The sequence below is a fragment of the Cryptomeria japonica genome, chromosome 10 (genome assembly GCF_030272615.1).
Source record: "Cryptomeria japonica chromosome 10, Sugi_1.0, whole genome shotgun sequence".
NCBI classification, from domain to species: Eukaryota; Viridiplantae; Streptophyta; class Pinopsida; order Cupressales; family Cupressaceae; genus Cryptomeria; species Cryptomeria japonica.
This window is the reverse complement of record NC_081414.1, coordinates 135,871,161-135,895,817: the sequence shown is the minus strand read 5'-3', so window position 1 is coordinate 135,895,817 and position 24,657 is coordinate 135,871,161. Positions and strand designations below refer to the sequence as shown.

Sequence of the window (24,657 nt, the reverse complement as noted above, 5' to 3'; positions counted from 1 at the left end):
GGACCTGGAGAGTGAACACAAAACATCAAAGAAGAAGAAAAGTAATAAATCCTCATCTGAGGACGATGACTCTTCACAGGAAAGCAGCAGCGACGACGAGGCTGGCAAATGGGTGCAAGCACTCCAAAAAGACATGGAGCGAATGAGAAAGGAATTCAAAATAACGAGAAGCACTGGTCGGAACGAAGGGGACATATGGTGCACTGAGTGCAAAGAGGAAGGGCACACAAAGGGTACTTGCCAAAAGAAGGCATTCTGTGAGATTTGCCAAGTGATGGGACACTCCACCAAGGATTGCCCATACAACATGAAAACCCGAGGTACGCAAATGAACCAGGTGCTGTTCACGGAGCAGGCCACAACATCCGCACCAGCGGGTACCGGCCAACATACTAACACAACGGCATCATCTGAAGGATACCGGGACAACAGACGCGGCGGCGGAAGGAATAGCAACAATACCAATAACGGAAGCCGTATCCAGTATGATGCCAAGGGCCGGCCAATTATCCAATGTAGGGCCTGTAATCAGTGGGGGCACTTCGCCCGTGATTGCACGAAGGAAGCCACCCCTCAGCACCTCTATCGTTGGTGTGGGCCAGGCGACCATGAGGACGCAAATTGCCCGCAAGCAGGGGTTAATCTCCTCAACATTGAGAAGGCTGAGAAGACTGGTGAGAAAGAAGTACTGGCGATCACCCGCGCCCAGACGAAAAAAGCCACTTATCCCGACCCCCGTACGGAGAAGAAGAGATTACGGGAGGCAAAGGCCAATATTGAACATGAGATGACGACCGAACGACGGGACAACGAGGTGGTGAGTACATCATCCCGTACGGAAGCGGAAAATAACATCATTGGGCAAATCTTGCAGATGGAGGTGTCGATAAAGGTAAAAGACCTTCTAGACTCTATGCCACAATTGAGGACTGCCATCCTCACCAATGTGCAAAGCACCGCAGCGTTGAGTGCACCACAGGTACGGGTTCCCGCCACCGCATCGTCGAGTGCACCACAGGTACGGGTTCCCGCCACCACTTCGAAGAGTGCACCACAGGTGGAGGTTTCCGTTAGCCCTTCGACTGACCCGATGTTACTAGCCTTGAGCAGTGGTAGACACCCAGTTGTGGTAGAAATGGGTATCTGTGGGACCATTCTGAAGGACACCATTGTGGACGGGGGATCTGGGGTGAATGTACTACCAGAAGAAACATGGAAGCGGCTGGGGAAGCCCACCCTGTGGCCACCCACATTCAACCTGGTGGGAGCGGACCAACACGGCATTAAGCCACTCACCCTGTTGATGGCCCAGCAAGTGACAATTGGTACGCAACCATTCTTGTTAGATTTTGTGGTTATTCCCTCGAAGAAGAAAGGCTATGACGCCATCCTAGGGAGAGCATGGTTGATCAACGCGAGGGTAAACCACAACTGGAAGAAAAATACACTTTCCATGGAGAAGGGAGGGCGGAAATATACCATTGACCTACACACCCAAGATGTTGGCGAAGAGCTCGCCTCTTCCGACTCAGACTTAGAGGACTTTAATAAAGGGGAAGGGGGTCCCAATGAAAGCAAGGGCAAGAACGCGATGGAGCCGAACAGTGAAGGGGTGCTCGAATTGGAGGGATGTTCTGAAGATGAGGTATGCTCACTTAACGAGCTCTTCCACTGGCAAATGGAGGATTATGAAATGTTCCAAAGCTACAAGCTTGAAGTAGAGGAACCAGAGCAACCAACAGAGGTGTACCTACCGGAATACAAAGAATATTGGAAGGGAGACGCCCCAAACCCTAGCGACGTAGATAATCCAAAGAGTGTTGGCAACGATTGGAACCCTGTGTGGAAGACCGCAGTCTTCAAAATCTTTATTATTCTTCTTCTTCTTATGTACGGGAAGGAGGTCGTGGTCCCTGTAGAATTTGTGGTTCCAGGTCTTCGGATGGCCATGGAAAATAGACTTGCCACCAACGGGTACAAATTGAAACCCTACCACGCGAAGCACGCAAGGGACCTGAGAGGCCGGACGGACACCCGAGAGCCCAAAGGGGGACCTGAGCGGATGGAAGGGGACCTGAGAGGCGAGGCAAGCGACTCAAGAGGCACAGGACCACAACAGGAGACCCTTGGGCAAGGAAAACTGAGAAGGATGAAGGGCGATCTCAGAGACAGGGGACCCCAGCAGAAGACTCTCTAGCAGAAAAAAAAAAGAAAAAAAGAAAAAAAATCGTATGGCCGTACGGGTCAGCTAACCGTACGGAAAAAAAAGGAGAAGAAAGCCACGGTGGAACCACCGTACAGAAGCACCACTGTGCGGTGGCAACACCGACGGTGGAACCACCGTGCGGTGGCAACACCGACGGTGGGACCACCGTGCGGTGGAACCAACGTACGGTAGCACGTCCACCACCGTGCAGTGGAAACCACTGCTGTCGCAGAGCACGAAGACATAAACGCAGCCCCCGCACAAACAAACACAGTCGTACGGTGGAGGGTGTTGACCGCACGATCGGAGGTGCCAATGCTGTTGTTGACCGTACAGGGAGGTTGTATGGTCGGGGTGCCATCGGGGACATTACAGTGCTAAAAAAAAAAAAAAAAAACGACGATAGCCAGATTTAAAATGATTTGCTGGAGTCTGGAGCCTAGACACTGAAAATTCAGAGTGGAAAAGAAGGGTTTTTGGCATCTTAAAATATCACTGAAATGATGCGCGCCATGGACTTTCGTGGGGTTCTGAAGGTTGTAAATTGGTGTTGGCGGCGGGGGCGCTGCCCCCAGACCCACAGTTTATTTTGAGCTACAAAAGACCACGGGAAGTGTTGTGGTTGTCCGTATTGTGAGAAAGAAGCCTGCAGCTAAGCATTGGCAGGGAAGCCATAAGCCGTAGAGGGAGACGGATTTGGAGGTTGGGAATTAACAGAGTTCAAGGGAAGGTATTGCAGGTCCGCGCAGTTGTATGACACCAGGGAGTTATTCAGTTCAGTTTTTAGGCTTTGGGGAGTGTGATGGAGGATTTGAGGTGTCTCCTAGCATTTGTGCCAGCGGATTGTGGCCACCTCCAAGCAAGATAGGTACGCTTTGAGGAACTCGGAGTATGCCTCGGCTGGACGTGAGGTTGCCGTGGTGGATGCACAGAGGGCTCGGGAGGAGCTGACCACCAGGTTGGAGGCAATAGTTGCGTGAGACTTAGTTCAGCGTACCCAGGAGTTGGATGCCGGGAGAGCAGCACGGGTGGCTATCGAGGACAAATTGGCTAGGGAGACAGTATCAATTGAGTAGCAGTTGGTGGAAGCTGAGACTGAAAAACGTGTTTTGCAGACAAGTTTGGGTTAGGCACAGGAGGACTGTGATGGCAAAGGAAGCAATATTGGTGAATTCCGCACTTGAGCATCGGATGGTAGCAGAAAAGGGTTTTCAGGCAAGGACGCAGCAAGTGTATAAGATCCGGGCCCGACTGGCGTTAGTAGTCTTGCCGTTCATCTCTATTTTGTATTAAGTCGTTGAAGTCGACTTCTTTTCTTGGGGGGGATGATGTTGATGGGAATAATCATTATGTTACGTTGTTATATTATGTTTATGTTGTCGTCGGTAATAATGAGTTACGGCAGTCAGTTAGTTAGCTGACGGGTAGGTAGTTGGAGTCGCAACGGTTGTGTCGCACCCCTTCGGGCATTATATATCGTGTACCTTTTCTTCAGAAGGATCATGATAGTCGTGTCAAATGTAATGTTATAAGCACTTGATGTACATGGACTGTTGAATTAATACAAAGACTGGTTATTTAATGTATTTCCATTATGTTCTGTGCATTTACTTTCTGCATTTAACCGTTTAACCGAGAGGGCAAACAATATTTACCCCTCTTTTTCAAAAAGATAATTTTAATTTAATAAATCTAAAATATTTATATTATTTTTAAATTTAATATAGTATTATTTTATTTTAATAAATATTGACTAATTTATTCCAAATCTATTTGATTTTATAATAAATTTTGTTTCAAATCTATTTAGCAATGCTAGACTATTTTGACAATTTAATGGATTTCTATTTATATATTTTTTAATTCAAATTTATTTAAGGCAAATTCATCACAAAAAAAAATTCAAATTTTTTCTCGTTGCCAAACTTCATCAGAATTTTATTGTTTCTAAAAACGGACACAAACTCAAACCTTGTGACATAGTTTAGCATAACGCAAGGAAGGCAACCAAATGCATTAAATAGCCATATGGGACAAAAATGAGCATAAAGGGAAATCTATCTCTCTATTGTAATAAGGCATTGGAAGCATTGAACCTATTGTTAGTATTGATTGTTAGCAAACCATCTTGTATCTCTATATGTGGAGGGTCACCATGTTGCCTCTGAATCAATCTGATGTAACTGACATGTTACAGCCTCTGTTCATAGCATTTCTACTGGTTTCAACTAGATTTAAAATAGCTATATAAGATCACATCTGGATTACTCTGTAAGATACCCAATGTACAAATATCCAGAAAACATACATTTCAAACACTCACTTTTAGGATTGGAGATCCTAAGGTCCAGTATGAAAAAACTCATAAGTATAATCTAGGCCTCAGATCTATGTTCACTTAATTGGCTAGATAAATATCGATGCATCATTGCCTAGGAGGTATTCAGACTTTAGTTCATTTTTGCATTTGGCATGCAACAGTATCTAATAAACCAATTTAAAAATAATTATTAAGCATCTAAGCTAATGTCTCTTCATGCAATGTATCAAATCCACTCCCAAAGTGTTGGCTGGTACACCTGTTGGTCACCCCTAAATCTCAGTAAATCCAGCTTATCGTAGATCAGTAAATATCACCATCTCTTTTCTTTGACAGTTTGGCAAATGCAATAAGGATTTAATAAATACAACAGAAAGGAATCATAGATATTCTCTGATCTTCCCATCTGCAATTAGGTAACATCTACAAGACTACATTTTTGTATAATTATTTCACACTTTGTATTTAATTAAGGATAGTGGACTAAGAATAGAAAATGAAAAGGATTTATAGTAGAAACATTGAAATAAAAGTAAATTAAAGACAATATATTGAATGGTTGTAAGATTACAATTTACCTTCTCATACAATACCCTAGCTTCTAGGTATTGTTTCTTGAGCTCCTTATTTTCTGGTTCTAACCTTAGTGCAAACTCAAAGTCTGCAGTCAAAGATTTTATACAAATCAGAAGAACTTAGAAATATATTGCCATGAAGATATATATATGAAAACTTGCTCTATAAATTCACTTCTTATTTTGTAGGGCATCTAAACTTACCTTCTCTGGCACCTAGAAGACTCCCAAGTTCCCTCCTAGCTGTACCACGCCGAGAATATGCTTTTACGTACCGATCATCCAAATTAATGGCTTCATTACAGTCATATTCTGCCTCCTCAAACCTAGAGAGTAGAGAATCAAATCCATACTCAAACCATGTTAATGGCAAAATAAATGAAAGAAAGAAAGTAATTTTTGCATATCTATATGAAAGAAAGAAATAGAAGTTTCCTTCTCATTATTTATTTTCTAGATAACTCAAAACTAGTGTAAACGGAATTTAAGGTTCAGGTCATATTAAATCCAGTTTTCTACAACGTGCCTCATAAAACCCCTTTCCTAATCTGGACAAGACCAACTTCTCCACCACTTCAGGCACTAAAACCTAAAATCTCAAGCATTCTATAGCTTTTGGATAAGCTGAAGTCTAACCTTCTTGCTGGAAAGGTCCATGGCCGCCCATGTACACCACCCGTCTAACTGCCATCAAACCTTCAATAATGCAACAGCCCCAGATGAACTGAAACCCAACAACGACCTTAGAGGATTCAAGCAATATGATACAAAAAGAACCATAAGCAAGACAGATTTCCAGTAAAGGAGAACAGCTGAAACATAAAAATGGAAGATCCTCCAAAAATCAGTTTCACTCTAAAAGAAATGGAGGAAAGACTATGGGAGACAAAGACCAGAGCATTGATTTCTTGGTCTATGGGGGACTTCATGGGACCTAGAACGTTAAAGATCTGGATGCAAAAATCAATAAACTAATAGGTATGATCAAGACTAATGATATAAAAAGGCTACTTTATGGTTTTCTCCATTTTAAAGCAAGACGAGAAATATTCCAAGGAGGCCCATGGTTCTTCAACAAATTGGATTATTTATGAAAAACTGGACTCGCTTCAACATAACAAAATCTTCCAAACATAGTCCCTTTCCAGGTCCACCCTGCTTTGATTGCAAGTGAATACAGGCAAGAAGAAGCTCTGGAAAAAATAGGAGCAGCAATAGGGGCATACATTATAGCCTCCATGATAACCAAAAATCCTAGGTTATGAAACCACGTGTGGATCTGTGTGAACTTCGAATCATCCTTCACCTTGCAGAAATACAATGGAAATAGCCTCTAAACTATAAGAATATTTCTTTCCACTGCAGAACCTGTCACATACATGTGATCTAGCAAGAGTATGCCCATCTCAAGAAAGCCAAGGGGCCTTAAACACAAAGAGGGCAAGCAAAAAGCAGGGTCTAAGTACAGAGAAGTATGGAAATCCATGGTAATCTAGCAAGAGGATACCTACTTCAAGAAATCCATGGGGCCCTAAACGGTTAAACCCAAAGAGGACAAGCCAAAAGCAAAATCTAAGTGGAGAGATATGGAAATCCCTTGACCTACAAACACCCTCAGCTTCAAATCTCAGAAAATAATTTCAGCAAAGGATGCTGTAAAAATGAAAAGAGCACAATAGTCAATCCCAAAGTTGGAAAACTCGGATTCGGCATGGACTCAGCAGCCCAAAAAATTGGACTCGGACTCAAACTCGGCACAAACTAAGGAAAGGACTCGACAAGGACTCCGCAAAAAAAAAACCATAGTTTTACAAAAAAGAAAAAAAAAAATTAATGCATTTAGAGAACATAAGAGCTATAATTGAAACATTACACGACATATGATCTCCAAACACTCAATATTTGAAATTTCATCATTCATACTCATAGTTTCAAACTTTAAAATGTATAAAGCAGCATAAGTTTATAAATGTTTAAAAATTACATATAATGATATGTCCAAATGTGAAAAACAACAATGAACAAACTAAAGAGAAGACTGCATCTTCCTCTTTGCTCTCCTAATATAGCTCAATTTTTCAGGCCTTGAGCTAGTAGTAGTAGCAGTAGGTGTTGAGGTATCTAAATGGTCAGATGATTCTTCCTCAAAATCAAAGTTGTCATCTTCATCCTCCTCCATTTCATCCAATCCGGTTGCTTCTGCTTCTTGTGCTGCTCCTCTCTCTATTTTTGCAAGATCTTCTTCAGTAAGGAGGACATCATCTCATCATCACCATCATTTTGTTCATTGATGGTCCAATCACCATACGGATCAATTTCATCCAAATCAATGGCCTCATGTGAAACACCCTCCACTTTTCTAGCATGAAGGCAAAGGTTGTACCGAACGAAGATGAGATCATTGAGGCACTTTTGTATCAACCTATTTCTCTTCTTTGTGTGAATGCTCTCAAATAAACTCCAATTCCGTTCACACCCACAAGCATTAAATGGCTGGGACAAAACACGAATGGCTATCTTTTGAAGATTAGGCGTGCCAGCACCATAATTCTCCCACCATAAATCTACAAAAAAAAATAGAAATATTAGAATTGAGAAAAAAATGTAACAATCAAATTTGTATTTTTTTTCTTGTAGTATTGAACTCAATTTTTTACCTGATTGTTGTTTTCCTCTCCTATCAATTGCTTGTTGTGAAGAGAAGAGTCTCCCCTCTACACCCTTGTACATCTTGAACAATGAACATTTCCAAATTCATAAATAGATAGTCAAACTCAACAGTGAACATTTCCAAATTCATAAATAAAGATATAGCAAATGTCAAATCTCACCTCCAACTCATCAAGAACCTTGTCTCTCAACTCAGGATCAGGTGCCATCTTATCAATGCATGCAACAACACCTGCCACGACCTCCTCATCAGCCCTAAATGAATCAAAGAAGTAGAATTTCGGGTTCAAGAAGTAGGCGAAGGCATGTATCAGTTGGAGTTGGTTTGTCCACCTACAATCAATGATGTGCCAAAGGATTTCACATTTTCTTGTATTTCCACCATAGTAATGTGAAATGGCCTACTTGGCCCTATCCATGGCCTCATAAATGAAACCCATTGGCATGCCCTCTCCATCCACCATACAAAGAACCCTTACCAAAGGTTTTGTCACCTAAAAAAATGAAAACGAATTTTAAATTAGTACAAGATTAACCCCTAAAAAAAATCAGCAAATAGATTATCTTGTATAAAGTTTACGTTTGTGTTTGCTACTTACCCCAATCAACTCCTCTCCACTTTTGGTGAACCCTTCATCAAAAACAATGCTTAAAATCTTGTCTGCTTCAACTCTTTTGGAGTATGCAAACTCCAACCAAGCATCAAACACAAACATCTGCTTAAGATGAGGAATGGCACCAAGAAAGCTCTGCAAAATGAGGAAGTGGCTAGCAAATCGTGTCACTCTGGGTCACACAAGTTCCTTGCCATTTGTGTGTTTTCTCATCAAAGCAAGAACCCAAGTATGGTTGTAGATGAATTTGGTGACACTTTTTGCATCTTCAACCACCCTTTTCACCCATCCAATCTTCCCAATGTCCTCTAACAACAAGTCCAAGCAATGTGTAGCACAAGGACTGCATGTAATTGTAGGATGCCTCTCCGTAAGCATTCTACCTACAGCTACATATGCAACTACGTTGTCCGTGATAATTTAAGCAACATTCTCAACTCCAACTTCCTGGATCACCCCATCCAATAGATTACACAAAGTCTCTACATTTTTTATTTCATTTGAGGCATCAATAGACTTTAGGAATACCATTGCACCATTTGAAGCCACCAAGAAGTTGAGGAGAGTCCTATTCCGTCCATCTATCCATCCATCCAATAAAATGCTACATCCATTTCTCCTCCAAAATCTTTTCTGATCATCAACCACAACTTGTGTATTTTTTACAACTTGCTCTAGCAATGGCCCACGAAAGTCTTTACTTGTTGGGGCCTTAAACCCCTTACCTACAGCTGTAAATGCATTAACCAAACCTTCCCAATATGCATTGTTCGCCGCATTGAAAGGTAAATTATTGTAAAACCCCAAAAGTTTGCTGCTGCTATCCTTGCTTGTTCATGCTTCTCTCTATTCCATCATGTACCTTCAAGTGAAGGTTGTGCTCCTAGAACATTGCGTGGAACAAAGTAATTAGGGTCTGATCTAAGAGGAGTCTCACTAGCCTCACCCTCATTGTCACCAAAAGATGAAGGTGATTGACGTAAATTTGGGCTTCCACGAGTGCGACCAAAGGGACCCGAAGTGGACAATGTGGGATTCATTGCAGATGCTATGGCTTCTTTTGTTTATTGTCTTTCTTCCTTGTGCATATCATACTCCATAAGAAGGGCCTTCATCTCTCTAATAATCTCCGAAGTACTTTTGTAACATATCTCCACACCTTGTCCAGGTATTTGTGCAAGGTGGTATTTTAATCTATTGATTCCACCAATCATCCATTTGCTACATTCAGTGCAAGTGACCTCCCCCTTTTTGTTTCCTGGTATCCCATACTTCTATGCTTTGTCTTTTTGTCTTCTTGGCTTTGGGGTTGCCCTTGGAGTTGAACTTGTCATTGCTGTTTTAACTTGAAAAAATAAAAAAATCAGCAGGCTATTGTGGAAAATCAACAAAAAAATGATAATGAATCATTTGAAAAAAATAGCATTCGAAAACAAGAAAAAAATATAAGTAAATAAGTTAAGAAAGGAAATCAAAAAAAATTTGGCAGCATATCCCCTTGTTTTTCAAATTATTTTGATTTTCAAAACATGAAAATGAAAAAGAAAAGAGAAAAAATCCTTACCTAGATCTTTTTTGTTGTTTTGGTCTTGTTTCCTCTCCTTCTTCAAACCCTACAAACCTGTTTTGATCAAATACGAATGGCAAATGAGTGAAAAAAAATTAAAAACACTATTTGATGTGGCTGGGCATCTTTCTGTGTGTCACGAGTCTTTAAATCAAACTCGTGAGTCCCGACTTTGGACTCATGCGAATCCTTGGCATAAACTCGCAAGTCTTGTGCCAAGACTCGTCTAGACTCGGCTCGCGAATCCTTGGTGAGTTGACTTAGCCCACCAATAGACTCGCGAGTCTTGGCGAGTCCGTGGTGAGTCCCACAAGTCTTCCAACTATGGTCGATCCAATCAGATACAACTTGCAAAACCCTTTGCTACTTGGGCATAAAGGAAGACATAGTTCAAGGTGAAACTACAAAAGAAGAAACAAGAAACAAAGACATATTAGTATGCTGCAGCCCCAGGCCATTGAAAATAGATCTCCTTCGAGGTGCAACCAAATCAAAAAGGACAAAAACAAGAGCTAAGAGACAACAAGCTAGAACAACACTCAAGGATCTCATCCATGACAACCAGTCAAGGTTGGGACAGCAGATACCACTTGGCAAAAAATGAGGAAGCCCACCATTGACCTGCCTCAATGTGACCTCACACACAAGAACATAGCTCATACATAAGCCATACAGTTCTAGACACCAAGAATATCAAAAGAAATTAAGATCTAGATCTAGATATATCAGATCTCAGTCTACCCAATAATACATATCCTTTCATGCAATATAAGTGATTCATAACGATCTGAAAGTGAAAATTCATCATCAGTATGAAGTTTCCAGAAAATGATCGGCAGCTAAAAAGAGTCAGTTTTGTCAGCAAGACAAAAACACTAGTCCCTACATGAGGTCATTTTTTAAACCATAAGTTCCCCTAGAGGAGCAATTTTCAAACCACCAATCTACATGAAAGGTGATTTTGTCCTAATGCACAAACTTTGGAATTTGAATTGAACAGTCTTATGTTTTTCATTCCAATTCTAGCTCTGGGAACTTCTAGTGCATAGTGCATAAGGACATCCAATATCTATATAAGAGTATAAGGAGATTAAATTAAATCATTGGAGGCTTGTTTGCTTGTTGTAGTGATCAATTTGAAGAGAACCAATGTCAACTGGAGCAGTTATCGGTTGTATCTACTCTTTTTATACTTGTGTGGTAAATTTCTCTACTTTATGCACTTAATTTTTTAGAATTTTACAACATTCTATTCTTTAAGATACTCTATTGGCTTAAATAAGTCGGGCAGTATTTTGAATTCATTGTGGAAAGAATTGTTGTAATGTCAGATGAAAATATTACCAAAAACTCGAAAAAATCCTGAGTACTCACAAAGCAAAATGACCTGCGAGTAAATTGCCTATAACTTGCAAAATACAGAGAAAAACTCGACCACATTGCAAGAAGTCTGTCCACCCTAAAAATCCTCATTTTTCGTCATTTTTTGAATTTGTTCTTCCACCCTGGTGTTAAAAGCAAAAATCAAAAGATTCTTTTGGGCCAATGTTTTCCACGGATGTAATTTGTAAAATATTAATACAGATATGTAATTATATTCATATGGCATTGTGATGTTAATTGAACTCATTATTTCATCTATAAATGTTTGTGAGTACTAGGTGGTTGGACAATCCTTACTCAAGGCACAAGGACAAAGGGTTGTGAAGACCATTTTTTATTATTTGTTTGCCCAGCATATTGATGAGATAATTAAGGTAGGTTTAAATTTTAAAAAAAAAATACTTTTCTATTAATTTTCTAGTTGTTGATTTTCAAGTTTTTACCAATTTTTTTTATTTTATCTAATTTGTTTACTTCAAATTTCCCTACTCTTTTGTTTCAAGTGTCAAAACTATTGGTTAGTGTTTTAATATTGGTGGATGGAGAGAAAACATTAACAAAACCATACAGCCATGGACAAGGCCAAGGAGACCATTCAGCATTTGTATGGGTTGAACAAAAAGAAAACATGAACCCATGGTGCATTATTGATCAAAGGTGAAACAAACAACTCCACCAACACATTCATGTTGTTGCCACTACCTAAACCCAATTTTTTACTCCAATTATTTCAAGGCAAGTGAAGAGGTTATGGTTGGCCTTTACAAATCTATGGTGAGGATGCGCTGATGAAGCCCATAGCAAAATCATTTGACACATTGCAATCTATAAGAGTATAGAGGGGAGGTTGTTTTCACCTCTATGCATTCAAAGGAAAACAACTCTGCAGCCAAGGGAAAATTAAATATATATTTACTTTAATGTTTAATTTTAGTTTATGTTTAAGTTGTTAACTTCAAAAGTCAAAAATGTACTTGCATATTTGGGGTGAGATGATTTTAGTGCAGAAACACCTGATCTTCAATCCCTCACAATTCACATTTTGTCCCAATGTGGCAGTTTTGTGAGTGCAATTAGAGCACATTTGAGATCATTCACATAAAGAAGTGCAACTTGACACAAAAGTACTTGGATGACCTTGCTTTTTTGCAATACAACCTTCATTTGTGTGCCAAAAAGATGGAGGGGTGGAAAACATGTGAAACAATTTCCATTGATGATATCTATCCATATTCAAATTGGATTGTTGACAATGTGGATCCAATGTTTTTTGCGAATGATCACTAATTTGGAGAGTAAGGTAGCTCATATAGCGGCAAAAAACAAGGCATCAGTAGGGGCTTCATTGGAAGCACATCATATGCCTAAGGCTGAAGCTAAGGATGATACTGTTCCTCAACAAGAATAATTACAATCCAATATAAGGACACCCACCCAACCACATAGAAGCTCGTCATTTTAGAAATTTGTAATGTACAATTTTTATTTATATTGATATATCAACATATGACACCATGATGTATATTAAACTATCTTTCAGTATCTATAAATGAACGAAAATTTGATTTTGACTTCTATAAATTCAATTATATGCATTTTTTAAGATTGTTTTACAAATTTAAGTGTTCTTTAACGTTCAAAAATTTCCCCAAGTTCCAAATCTTGAAGTGCCCAAAAATGAAACGGGTCAGCATGGCAAGTCCAATGATGACCAAAATCCCAAAACAAAGCCAACAAGGCATGAAAACATGATTATGTGATACTTGATATGTGTCTCTAGGGTAAGGCTCCACTAATCAACCATTTAGAACATCTCATTTGCTTTCTTTGCTTACCATTCATTGTTTGTTATTTGTTCATGCTTCCATTTTACTTAAAGATTTTGTTTTCCCCTTTAGTTACAAGTTTGCTACTTTCAACAGGTGACAACATATTCACCATGGCAACTTAATAACTATCGAAAACAACAAGTTCCTACATAATTGAGATCTGAATTTATAGTTTATAAATCTCAAGGAACTTAGACTCATTGTGTACTTCTTATTATATTGAATAAGAAGATTTTTACCCTTGTGTTATAATCTTACATAAATCTCACAATGCAAGTTCTCTAAAAGTTATAACATCACATTGCAATAAATTCAATCCAACCCTTTGATCCAAGCCAAGAGTCATAAAGATAATCATTAGATTGTGAAGATAGAAGAAAACTTAGAAGGAACATTACATTAATTGAACTCAATTGACTAAAGTTATTAAATTGATTTGGTGTGCCTAATTAGCAATTTATTTTAAATTAATTAGTTATGTTGTACCTTATTCATTTTTTTTAAAACAAAGCAAAGAAACGAATTGCATTTGGTAAGGTAAAAGTAGAAATTAATTACTTGTATTTTCTTTGTTAAATTGAATTTGCTTTACCTTCATTAAATTAGCTTAATTTGTTCAAAACAAAAAATACCAAAGACATCATAAAATAAAGAAACAAACAAAAAGAACTCACAAATTTTCCATGCCACAATCAAACAAGCAAAGAACATTTGAACAACTTTAAACAAAAACATCCGAGAACAACAAAACTGCAAAACAACTTTCACAATAAAAATTATAAATTGATGTGCCTTGAAATCTAATTAAATTTAATGAGAGAATTGCAAGAAGAGCAACTTACTATTTCTATTTCTCTCCTCCTCGACCAAATAAACACACTAGAAGAACAATTAAAAAACAACACACTACCCATTCCAAGAACTCCACCTCAACCCAAGCAATAAGTGCCACCCATTCATCTTTTATTGCCACACCCTCAAGAACAACAAAACCAGCCCAACCTTCTACTCATTTGTCTGCAAGGACCTCTACATTTTCTTTTTGAGAAGCACACAACAAATACTGAGAGAGGGGGGTGAATCAGTATTTGTAGAAATTAAAACTTTGAAAACAATATGTAGTCAAAACAAATCCAAAGAACAACTAGTAAGAAAATAACACAAGTATTTCTCGTGGAAAACCCTTTCGGGTAAAAAACGACGGCATCAAAGAATTCTATTCACTTCAGAATAATGGGCTACAACCCAGATTACATAAGTGAGCCACAACTCACTGAAAGCATTCACTTCTAAAAAGCACCAACTTTTCACAGCAGAGACACCAACCTCTGTAAGAGCACCAACTCTCATACATTGAGAATTATATATACTATCCAGATTTCACACAGCACGAAAAGATAAGCACCACCCTTTGAACATATCTCGGATTCAATCATATCACTGTCCAGTGATACTCTTAAAATTCGGTATCCACTCATCAAACTTCTTTTCAATGTCTATCCATCAAAGAGATGAATACAGCATCTGCAGAACGGGGACATCACCCATATAACTCACAGCAGCTTGACTTTCGATCAGCAGCACTGAATCGCTTCATAATATTTTTAATTTTTGCCACAACAACCATAGTCATCTCTCATTTTTGATACCACACATTACTAATCTTTTTAAGCCAACATAAAGAAACATTCACCAAATCAGAAATAACAATGGCTTGATTAACTTTTTGGACGCACTCATTCATTCAACCAAAAATACGCAACACAGGTGCCACACGATACTGTTCCCCAAACCCATTAATTCCCCATGCGATAAAAATAACTACACATATATAAGGAAGAAAACTGTCTTCTATAAGACTCCGCTTGCCCTGAAATTAATTCACCACCATAGAGGCCATATTCACATCAAGGAAAAAAAGACTCCTTCAATTCACTTCAAAAAGAAGAGCATGATTTCCAGCTTAGAAAAACAATACGACAGCCGCCTCCTGTTGATGTGTATTTTGTACACGACCAAACACAGAATAAAATACCCAAAGGTATCTTATCCTCTCTTGATTAAAGTCTCTAAATGCTGAAGATGTCGCGAAAAGGATCAATCGGGATGACTTCAAGGTTCTTTTTTGTAGGATCTCTACGTGTGGATAAGCACCAGTGGTCGTTGTGTATGCTGTTTCTTCAAGGGGCCTTACGCACTTTCAGAGAAAGCTTGTCCATATTACTTTCTTTCAAATGAGGGAACAGGATTTTCCTAACACTAATAGATTTTCAAAAAATGTCAAAAGATAAGGGTTTCAAGGAAGGAATACTTGAACTAATCCTAAGAATGACTCAATGAAGACTAGACTTGATAAGATTCTACCAATTTCAGTATCGCCAAGAAATTACAACTCTACTGGAATTGATGCAATCTTCTAAGGGGATTCAATAACTTTCAAATCATCAAGGATATAGATACTATCAAGGAGATACATATCAATACTTCCAATAATGATTGAATTCTTAATCAATCTTAATGTTTCCAGTTGACCACACAAGGCGTCCTCACAATCAGTAAGAAGCTAGTGGTTTGGAATGTGAATCTTATCAAAGATCAGGCACAACAATTCGTCCTTCAAACTTAAAATTTAAATGCTATTTCAACTGAGAGTGATTCAAGAAGATGAACAATCATGAAGATAGCCACAAGTATTGCAATAAAACACCATAACTTCAATATTTTATTGATCTCATAGCCAAATGGACAACAATTGTTCAAAATTCTTTCTTCACTACTCAATCTTGCTACAAACAATGACTAATTTCTCTCTAACTTTCTAACCTTTTTCTCTCTAAACTCTCTCACTTTTTTCTAACCTTTTCTTTATATTGCCCTTTCATTCCGTCAGTTCTTTTGGCTCGTAAGCAGTGAAGCTTACTAGGGTTTGAGGATTGCGGTGGCGCTGAAGCCAGATTTTAGATTTTTCACCAATCACAGCTTAGCCTGAAAACCATAACGACTCGGAGATTATAAGTATGAAAGATATAATAACTGAAGGACAATAATATCTAAGTCCAATAAGCCAATCTTACTTTATTGCAAATACAACCTGACTCAACATTTTATCAAGAAAAACTTCTTTGTGCTTCTAAAAGACTTCATAATTGCCCAAATGGGACAAACAATCTAGCGGGGAGTCAGAGTGCTTCATCACCAAATCGCCCATTTTCAAATGGATACCCCTCAAAACAAACCAACCAGCCTAACCTAAGACACCAAAACCACCTAAACTAAGACCCCCAAAAAAAAAAAAAAAACTAAGGACGAACCCAAAACAAACCAAACCAAACAAAACCAAAACGAAAGAAACTAGACTAACTATGTACAAAGGCAAACCTCCTGAACATTAGGACTGGAAGTAGTGCTTGAGATACCTCCCATTGACAGGCAAGGGGACGTCTTCTCCAGTTAAGGTCTTTAGTTTGAATGCATTTTCTCCTAGAATCTTAGAGATTTGGTAAGGGCCCTTCCACAGTCTGTCAAATTTATCATGATCTCCTTTCTTTTCATGGGCTTTATCCCAGTATAAGACAAGATCTGAGATTCGGAATGCCTTGACTCTAGCTTGTCTATCGAACCATCTTTTGACGACTCCTTGATGTTTTGCAAAATTTTCCAGTGCTTGATCTCTGTTTTCCCCAAGATTCAATAGTTGCGTTAATCGGGCTTGGACAACGCCGGTGTCCTCCATGTATTCTTGGATAAATCTCAAGGTCGGGATCCTAAGTTGCATAGGGAATACCGGGTCTTGACCATAAACTAGGAAGTAAGGCGAAATCCCTAATGCGTTCTTGGTCCTGATCCGATCTGCCCAAAGGGCAAATCTCAGTTGGGTATGCCATTCTCTTGGACTTCTCTCCAGCAATTTCTTGATTACACTGAGTAGGTTTTTGTTTGTTGACTCAGCTAACCCATTACCCTGAGGGTAATAATTAGACGAAAATTTAAGGGTTATACCGCACTCAAAAGCCCAATTTGAAAATCTCAATGATGTGAAGGCTGAGCCATTGTCGCAAACCAATGCATAAGGACACCCAAATCTTGTAATAATGTTTTCCTCAAGGAACTTAATTACAGCCTCAGTAGTGCATACCTTGAGAGCTTGAGCCTCTGACCATCTGGTACAATGATCAGTAGCAGTGATGATATACCTATGCTGTGCCGAGGATGCGGGGTTGATGACACCAATAAAATCCATTCCCCATTTTGCAAATGGTCTTGCTTCAATCACTAGATTGAGTGGCATGGCAGGATTCCTCTCTCGGAAAGCAGCGACTTGGCAAGTGTGACAAGTCTTGACATGATCAAATGTATCTTTGAATAGTGTAGGCCAATAATATCCTACTCTCAGGATTTGATGAGCTGTGGCCAGGTTAGCAACATGTCCTGTCCCAAACTTGGAGTGAAAATGTTCAATTATTTGTTTGGCTTCTTCTTTGCCAACACACCTTAGATATATTCCCTCGTGATTTCTGCGATATAGGACAGATCCTTGAAGCATATAATACTGACAATTTATCCTCAATGCTCTTTTCGGAGTGGGTATCATATGAGTAGGGCATTTGTGGTTGAGCAGGTAAGTCAAAATTTCCTTGTACCATTCATCTAGGGTGACATCCTCCAATTCATAAACTTGCTAGATTAACCCGAGCCCGTCGACTGCCAGTGTCTAAGCTAAAGCCTGCCCTCGAACGAGTTTCATAGGCTGGATTTCAATATGAAATTCTTGAATAATGGCAACCCACTTGCCTCTTCTCTCTCCTAGTTCATTTTGCATGAGGAGGGTTTTTATTGCTGCATCTGGTACAATTGCATAAAGTTTGGCCCTTAAGAGGTAATGTCTAAATTTTTTAATGGCTTTGACCAATGCATATGCCTGTTTTTCAATATTGGGATATCTAAGTTCCACATCTTTCAACGGGGTACTCAAGAATGCAATTAGGATCTCATTCCTCTCTTCACTCCTCTAGGTGAGAATAGTTGCACAAGTGTATTCAGAGGCGAATGAATACAGGTAGAAGGGCTTCATGTAATCAGGACTGATCAGTACTGGTGCTTCTGTGATTGTTGACTTTATCTCCTCGAATGCTCTCTTGGCCTATGTCGACCATTCTATTTTTGCGTCCTTCTTCAACATCTCATTCAAAGGCCTGACTATCTCGACAAACCCTGTGATGAATTTTCTGACAAAATTGATCTTGCCGAAGAATGATTTGAGTTCCTTTTTACTGGCTGGCAGGTTGATGGTTGATATAGCTTTCACTCTATCAGGATCAATAGAGATTCCTTTCTATGAAATGACATGTCCTAGCAGTTTTCCTTCTGTTACCCCAAATATGCATTTCTTAGGATTGAGAGAAACACCATATCTTTTGCACCTTTGCAAGACTTTTCTTAGATCATCCACATGATCTTCCCTTTTCCTAGAGAAAACTGTGATATCATCCATGTATATGATGATGCATTTCCCAATTCCCAATCAAGTCTCTGAAAGCGATATCCATGGCTCTCTGAAAGGTGGCCCCGGCATTGATAAGTCCAAAAGGCATCCTTTTGTATGCAAATGTTACCCACTTGGTAGTGAAAGCGGTCTTCAGTCGATCTTCAGGTTCAACCAATACTTGATTATAACCTGAATAACCATCCAAAAAAGACATCATTTGTGACCCGTTGACAATTTGCAATACTTCATCCAACGATGGCAGTGGATAATTATCCTTTTCCGAAGCTCGGTTGAGATTTCTGAAATTGACACACAATCTGATCTCTCCATTCTTTTTCCTGACAGGAAACAGGTTGGCGACCCACGTCGAATGTCTTACTGGAAAGATGATTTTGGCTAAGAGCAACTTCTTAACCTCTTGATATATTAAAGGTTCCAGTAAAGGATTGACCAACCTTTGTCTTTGTCTAAAAGGTTTGCCTCCTGGCTTCAAAGGGATTGTGTGAGTGATGATTGCAGTATCATAAGTTTTGAGATCTTCATAGCTCCAAGCGATGACATCTGGGAAATCTCTTACATTTTTCAAGATACCATTTCTTTCTTGCGAAGTGCAGGTCTTCCCGATGAATAGATTTTTAACTTGACTGTCATCACCAACATTGATTGTGTCACATGCATTTCCTTCCATGCTATGGCCTTTCATCTCCCTCAATTTGTCGGGATCAAAGATTCTTTCTAACTCTACCATTCCTTTTGGAATAGTGTTTGTTTTCAAATTCAAAACTCCTTCTGCATTCAATTCTGCTCCTTCCACTTCCTCTTCATCAATGATTTGGGCTAGGAAGACATCGGTGTTGGTCAAAAAATCCAATATGTGCTTGTCGTCTTCAAAGACTTGAAAGTTGGTGATGTTGTCTAGGACTGAAGGTACTGAGGTCAACTCTACTGTGAACTTCTTCAGTCCTTCCATAGCTAATGGTACCAAAGAGTTGGCGGCTTGTGCAAGAGAATTAGCCACTTGATTCTGATGTCTGTATATGGACTTGATATTGAAGGCCTCAAAACTTTCAATGAGATCCCAAACTCGATTCCGGTATCTAGTCAGCCTTTTGTCGTGGCACACATACTGCCTTCTGATTTGTCTTATTACTATTTTTGAATCTCCATATACCTGCAGTATTTTAGCTTTCTTTCTGATAGCTAGCAATAACCCATGAATCAAGGATTCATATTCAGCCACATTGTTGGTGCAAGGGAACTGTAGCCTATGGGCGGCAAGATAGGTTTCTCCTGACGGACTGATTAATTCGAAGCCAGCTCCGGATCCTTGCTTGGATTTAGATCCATCGAACCTTAATGTCCACATTGGATTCCCTTGGTCTTCTGACTCTCGGACCTCTTGGCTTTCTACTGATGTGTCGGATAGAGCTTCATCTTCTGAAGAACTTTCAACTTCTAGGTCTTCAATTTCTTCTACAATCAATGACTGTGGGACCCTCTTGTATACTTGTTCTAATGCAGTCTGGCACATAGCACAGGATAATTCTGAATGGACGGCATTATGTATCCTGCACCAATTGGGGAGGAGCAGATCTCGGACAGAAGCAAAGTTGCCAAGTTGCATACTTTGTTGCACATTCTTATGGACAAATTTTCTAAAATTTTCAAACATTCCATCATCATCCTGGTCGGATCCTTGGTCACTTTCCACGACAATTTCTGTAGATTCCATCACCTCTTGTTGACTGTCTTTATCTTGCAGGTTCTGTATCATCAAGACTTCTTCTACTTTAGGTTTGTATGTCCCTAAATCAGTTTCTAAGAATAGGACTTCATTATCTTCTCCATACTCGGTTATCATAAGTCTCAATCTGGGAGTACTGTCGATTTTGATTTGGTTTGGAAGTCCTCTCCAGGGTAGCCACATATGTGCAAAGTCCGTTGACACATACCCATTCAACTTTCGTGACCAATCTCTACTTAGAAGCATCCCATATGTGTCAGGTATATCCACTACTGATATGTCTATGAAATTTTGGACCCTCAGGTCTGCAGCTAATTGCATGTGGATATTGTTCAATTCTCCCATGATTGGAACTTTTGTCTTGTCTAATTGAGTGACTTTCCTTCTGGTGGGTGCAGGAGTTATACCTAGCTTCTGACAAACGGCCAGAGGCATCACATTACTAGAAGCTCCTGAATCATATAGACAGTTGTGCAATAATTTTCCAAAGATTCTGACTGACAGCAGGAACAGGGCTGGCTCATCTTTTCCTTGGCAAAGGATTGAAGAATCCTCATTATGTTCTTGATTCTTCACTTCATTGATCTTTGGATTGTCACTCTTTTCTGATGTTTCCTCTTTTGAATTATCCGTCTTCTTTAGAGGCTTTCCTTTCTTGATCACATCTTTCTTAGCCGCAACCCCCTTTTCTGGAAGAATCTGACTTGTAGTGAGACTTTCTTTGACGGTGGGTTGATTTTTCTTAACCTCGCCTCTTTTGAGTAACAATTTTCCTTCTAACATATCTTCCCTTTTGGTTGGGAAGGCTACGGTCTAGACCATACATTCGTCTTGTTCGGATTGTTGCTTGCTATTAGTTTCATCTTGAATTACATTGATGGTGGCTTGAACATTGTTGGCCACTTCTTTGGACGTATTCTGAACATTTGGCCTTACTGTGTTTGAATCATTCAGGCTATTAATCACAGCATCTTTAATCTCTGATACCTTCAACAACTCATAAAGTGGCAGGCTAATTTTAACCTTCTTGAATTCTTCCAACAACAACATAGCAAGCCTTTTCATTCATCTCTTGGGGGAGGAAGAACATTCCTTTGCCTATATTCTCGCGCATCTTGTGGATAATCCGGACTATTGCTAGCCTTTGGATCTGGAGGAGTAGAGAAATTGTTTGGAGGGATGGATGTTGTCAGAGGTTCCTGATTTCTCTGATTTCTTTGGTAAACTCTCGGACCTACGCCTCCTGAGGACTGGTGGAATACTTCTTTTATCCCTTCAACTAGGACGCTATTATTCAAAGGCGGGAAATAATACTCTGAGTCTTCAACAGGTTCATTTGCTGATGCAGGTGGAAACTAGGAACCAGGAGGTACCATTGGTCCATTAGCCGATTCTGGCGGAAATCTTCCATTTTGAGCTTGGTTATTTTCTCCTTTCGGTAAATGTTTGTAGCTTTCCACAACCATGGCTTGATCATAGCGGGTAGTTGGGACCATTTCATTTCTTGTTTTAGGGCTATCTTGCCATCCTTCCAACTTCAAATCACTTCCAAGGCATAGAACATCTTGTCTTTCTCCTTCTCATGATATAAAAACCAAAATCTTGTCTTGAATTGCAAGGAAAAAAGGGGAATTTTAGAAATTTCGCTCTGGACCCTTTGGAAGGGTCAGGAGCGAAATTTTCATTAGGCTTCAAAACTTTCCTTCTTAGCAACCAAAATCCACTCTAAGGCAAACCAAATGCCTTCTCACACCCTTGTCTAAGTTTAGTTTTGTCCAAAATTTGGAAGAAAAGATGACTTTGAGGATTTTCGCTCTGGACCCTTTGGAAGGGTCAAGAGCGAAAATCTCTTCTAGGCTCAACTCCTTCATCTTTCATGATTTCTTGCAACTTCAAGTCACTCCCAGGGGCAATTCCTTCTTGATTTTACCTTATCCCACACTTGACTTAGCAAAACTTTGATAGAAAAAAGAAGTTTTGAGAAAATTCGCTCTGGACCCTTTGGAAGGGTTAGGAGCGAAATTCTCAATCTTGACCAAAAATCTTCATTTTTTGAACTTGAAACTTCTTTGCAAGGTAGGATTTCATGTTTCCTTGTGCTAGGAATAAAGTTTCATGTCCAAGAAAGGCTAAAAATAGGTTTACAAGGAATTTCGCTCTGGACCCTTTGGAAGGGTTAGGAGCGAAATTTCCTTTCCTAGCCAGAATCCTTCATTTTCACAACTTCTAAACATGCCCAAGGATTTCAATATGTTCATTCTTCCTTTCATCATGTCTTGGACACCTCAATTTGACCAAACCAAGCAAGAAATGTCTCTTATAGAGATTTTCGCTCTGGACCCTTTGGAAGGGTCAGCAGCGAAATTCTCCATTTGGGCTAAATCCTTCATTTTTTTCAGTTCAAAACAACCTCAAGAGGCAAAAGCAAGTTATTCTTCTTCCATCCATGTCAAAAAACTTGACCTTCTTCAATGCAAAATAAGAGCCTTTGGGAATTTCGCTCTGGACCCTTTGGAAGGGTCAGGAGCAAAATTCGCTTTGGACCCTTGGGAAGGGTCAGGAGCGAAATTTGACTTTTTGAACTCTCCATCAAGATCATTTTATGGAATATAACATTTAAGTATAAGTGACATTTCCTTATATCTTTCTTATACTTTAAGTTATATTCCATATATACTTTCAGGATGTTTGAGAGTAGTTTCGGACCTCCAGGAGTTATATTGCAAAATCTAGTTTTTGGAGGATTCTTTAGTTTTCCAGACAGTCAAATTTCACGATCAGGACATTCCAGACAGCCAAATTTCAGGATCAGGGCATTCCAGACTTAGCCAAATTTCAGGGCATTTGAAGATCAGGATGACATTCCAGACTTCATCACTCACCAACTCGACCTAACTCGGACCTTCAAGGATGATACTCATTCACAAAGCAAGACACAATTAGCAACAAGATCAAAACCAGGCCCTAAGGAAGACTCTCAAAGAAACCCTAATTCTGGGGCCCTGTGGACTCACCCTGGCTCAAGCAAAGCCTGTAATCCAACGATCCCCTTGACAGCACTCATCCTGCAAAGGCTAATAGACAAAACCCTAAACACCTAGAAAGCGAACCCCAGAAAGCAAAAAAAAGCAGGGGTCCCCATTTGCAATGGGGCAATGTGTAGCAATGATCCAATTCTATTGATGTGTATTTTGTACACAACCAAACACAGAATAAAATACCCAGAGGTATCTTATCCTCTCTTGATTAAAGTCTCCGAATGCTGAAGATGTCGCGAAAAGGATCAATCGGGATGACTTCAAGGTTCTTTTTGTAGGATCTCTACGTGTGGCTAAGCACCAGTGGTCGTTGTGTATGCTGTTTCTTCAAGGGGCCTCACCCCCTTTCAGAGAAAGCTTGTCCGTATTACTTTCTTTCAAATGAGGGAACAGGATTTTCCTAACACTAGCAGATTTTCAAAAAATGTCAAAAGGTAAGGGTTTCAGGGAAGAGATACTTAAACTATTCCTAAGAATGACTCAATGAAGGCTAGACTTGATAAGATTCTACCAATTTCAGTATCGCCAAGAAATTACAACTCCACTGGAATTGATGCGATCTTCTAAGGGGATTTAATAACTTTCAAATCATCAAGGATATAGATACTATCATAGAGATACATATCAATACTTCCAATAATGATTGAATTCTTAATCAATCTTAATGTTTCCAGTTGACCACACAAGGCGTTCTCACAATCAGTAAGAAGCTAGTGGTTTGGAATGTGAATCTTATCAAAGATCAGGCACAACAATTCGTCCTTCAAACTTAAAATTTAAATGCTATTTCAACTGAGAGTGATTCAAGAAGATAAACAATCATGAAGATAGCCACAAGTATTGCAATAAAACACCATAACTTCGATATTTTATTGATCTCAAATTGATCGAAGCCATTGAATTGTATTGTGGGCACTATATAAGCCCTGGCTCCTCATTTGTAAAAGCTAATAGACAATAAATAGAAAATAGTTGATAGTCTGTGAATAGGTAGTAGAATAGCAATTAGAGTAGATTAAGAAGAGAAGGCAAGACATTGTTGCCTTAATTGTAAAGACTTCTTTTCATTGAAGATATGGTGGAATATGTTGTTTCTTTGCAATGTGCATGGTCTCTTGTTGAATCTTCATTTTTGATGATAGATGATTAGATTGAGTGAAGAAAATTGTTGAATGCACCTGTGTGGAATCTGTCTAGTCCATACCACTAGCCTCTTACTGATGGTA

At 39.3% G+C, this 24,657-nt stretch overlaps 1 protein-coding gene across 7 annotated transcripts in view; it reads right to left on the bottom strand.

Moving 5' to 3' along the window:
- The window catches only part of LOC131027166 (uncharacterized), a 183,713-nt gene that overhangs the window by 94,801 nt on the left and 64,255 nt on the right, over positions 1 to 24,657 (bottom strand). For all 7 annotated transcript variants that reach the window (XM_057957163.2, XM_057957165.2, XM_057957159.2 and 4 more), the window contains 2 exons: positions 5,306 to 5,427; positions 5,105 to 5,187 (listed from right to left, as the gene is read on the bottom strand). In XM_057957163.2, the coding sequence (XP_057813146.2) occupies positions 5,105 to 5,187; positions 5,306 to 5,427 (205 nt within the window). The remainder of the gene's footprint in view (positions 1 to 5,104; positions 5,188 to 5,305; positions 5,428 to 24,657) is intronic.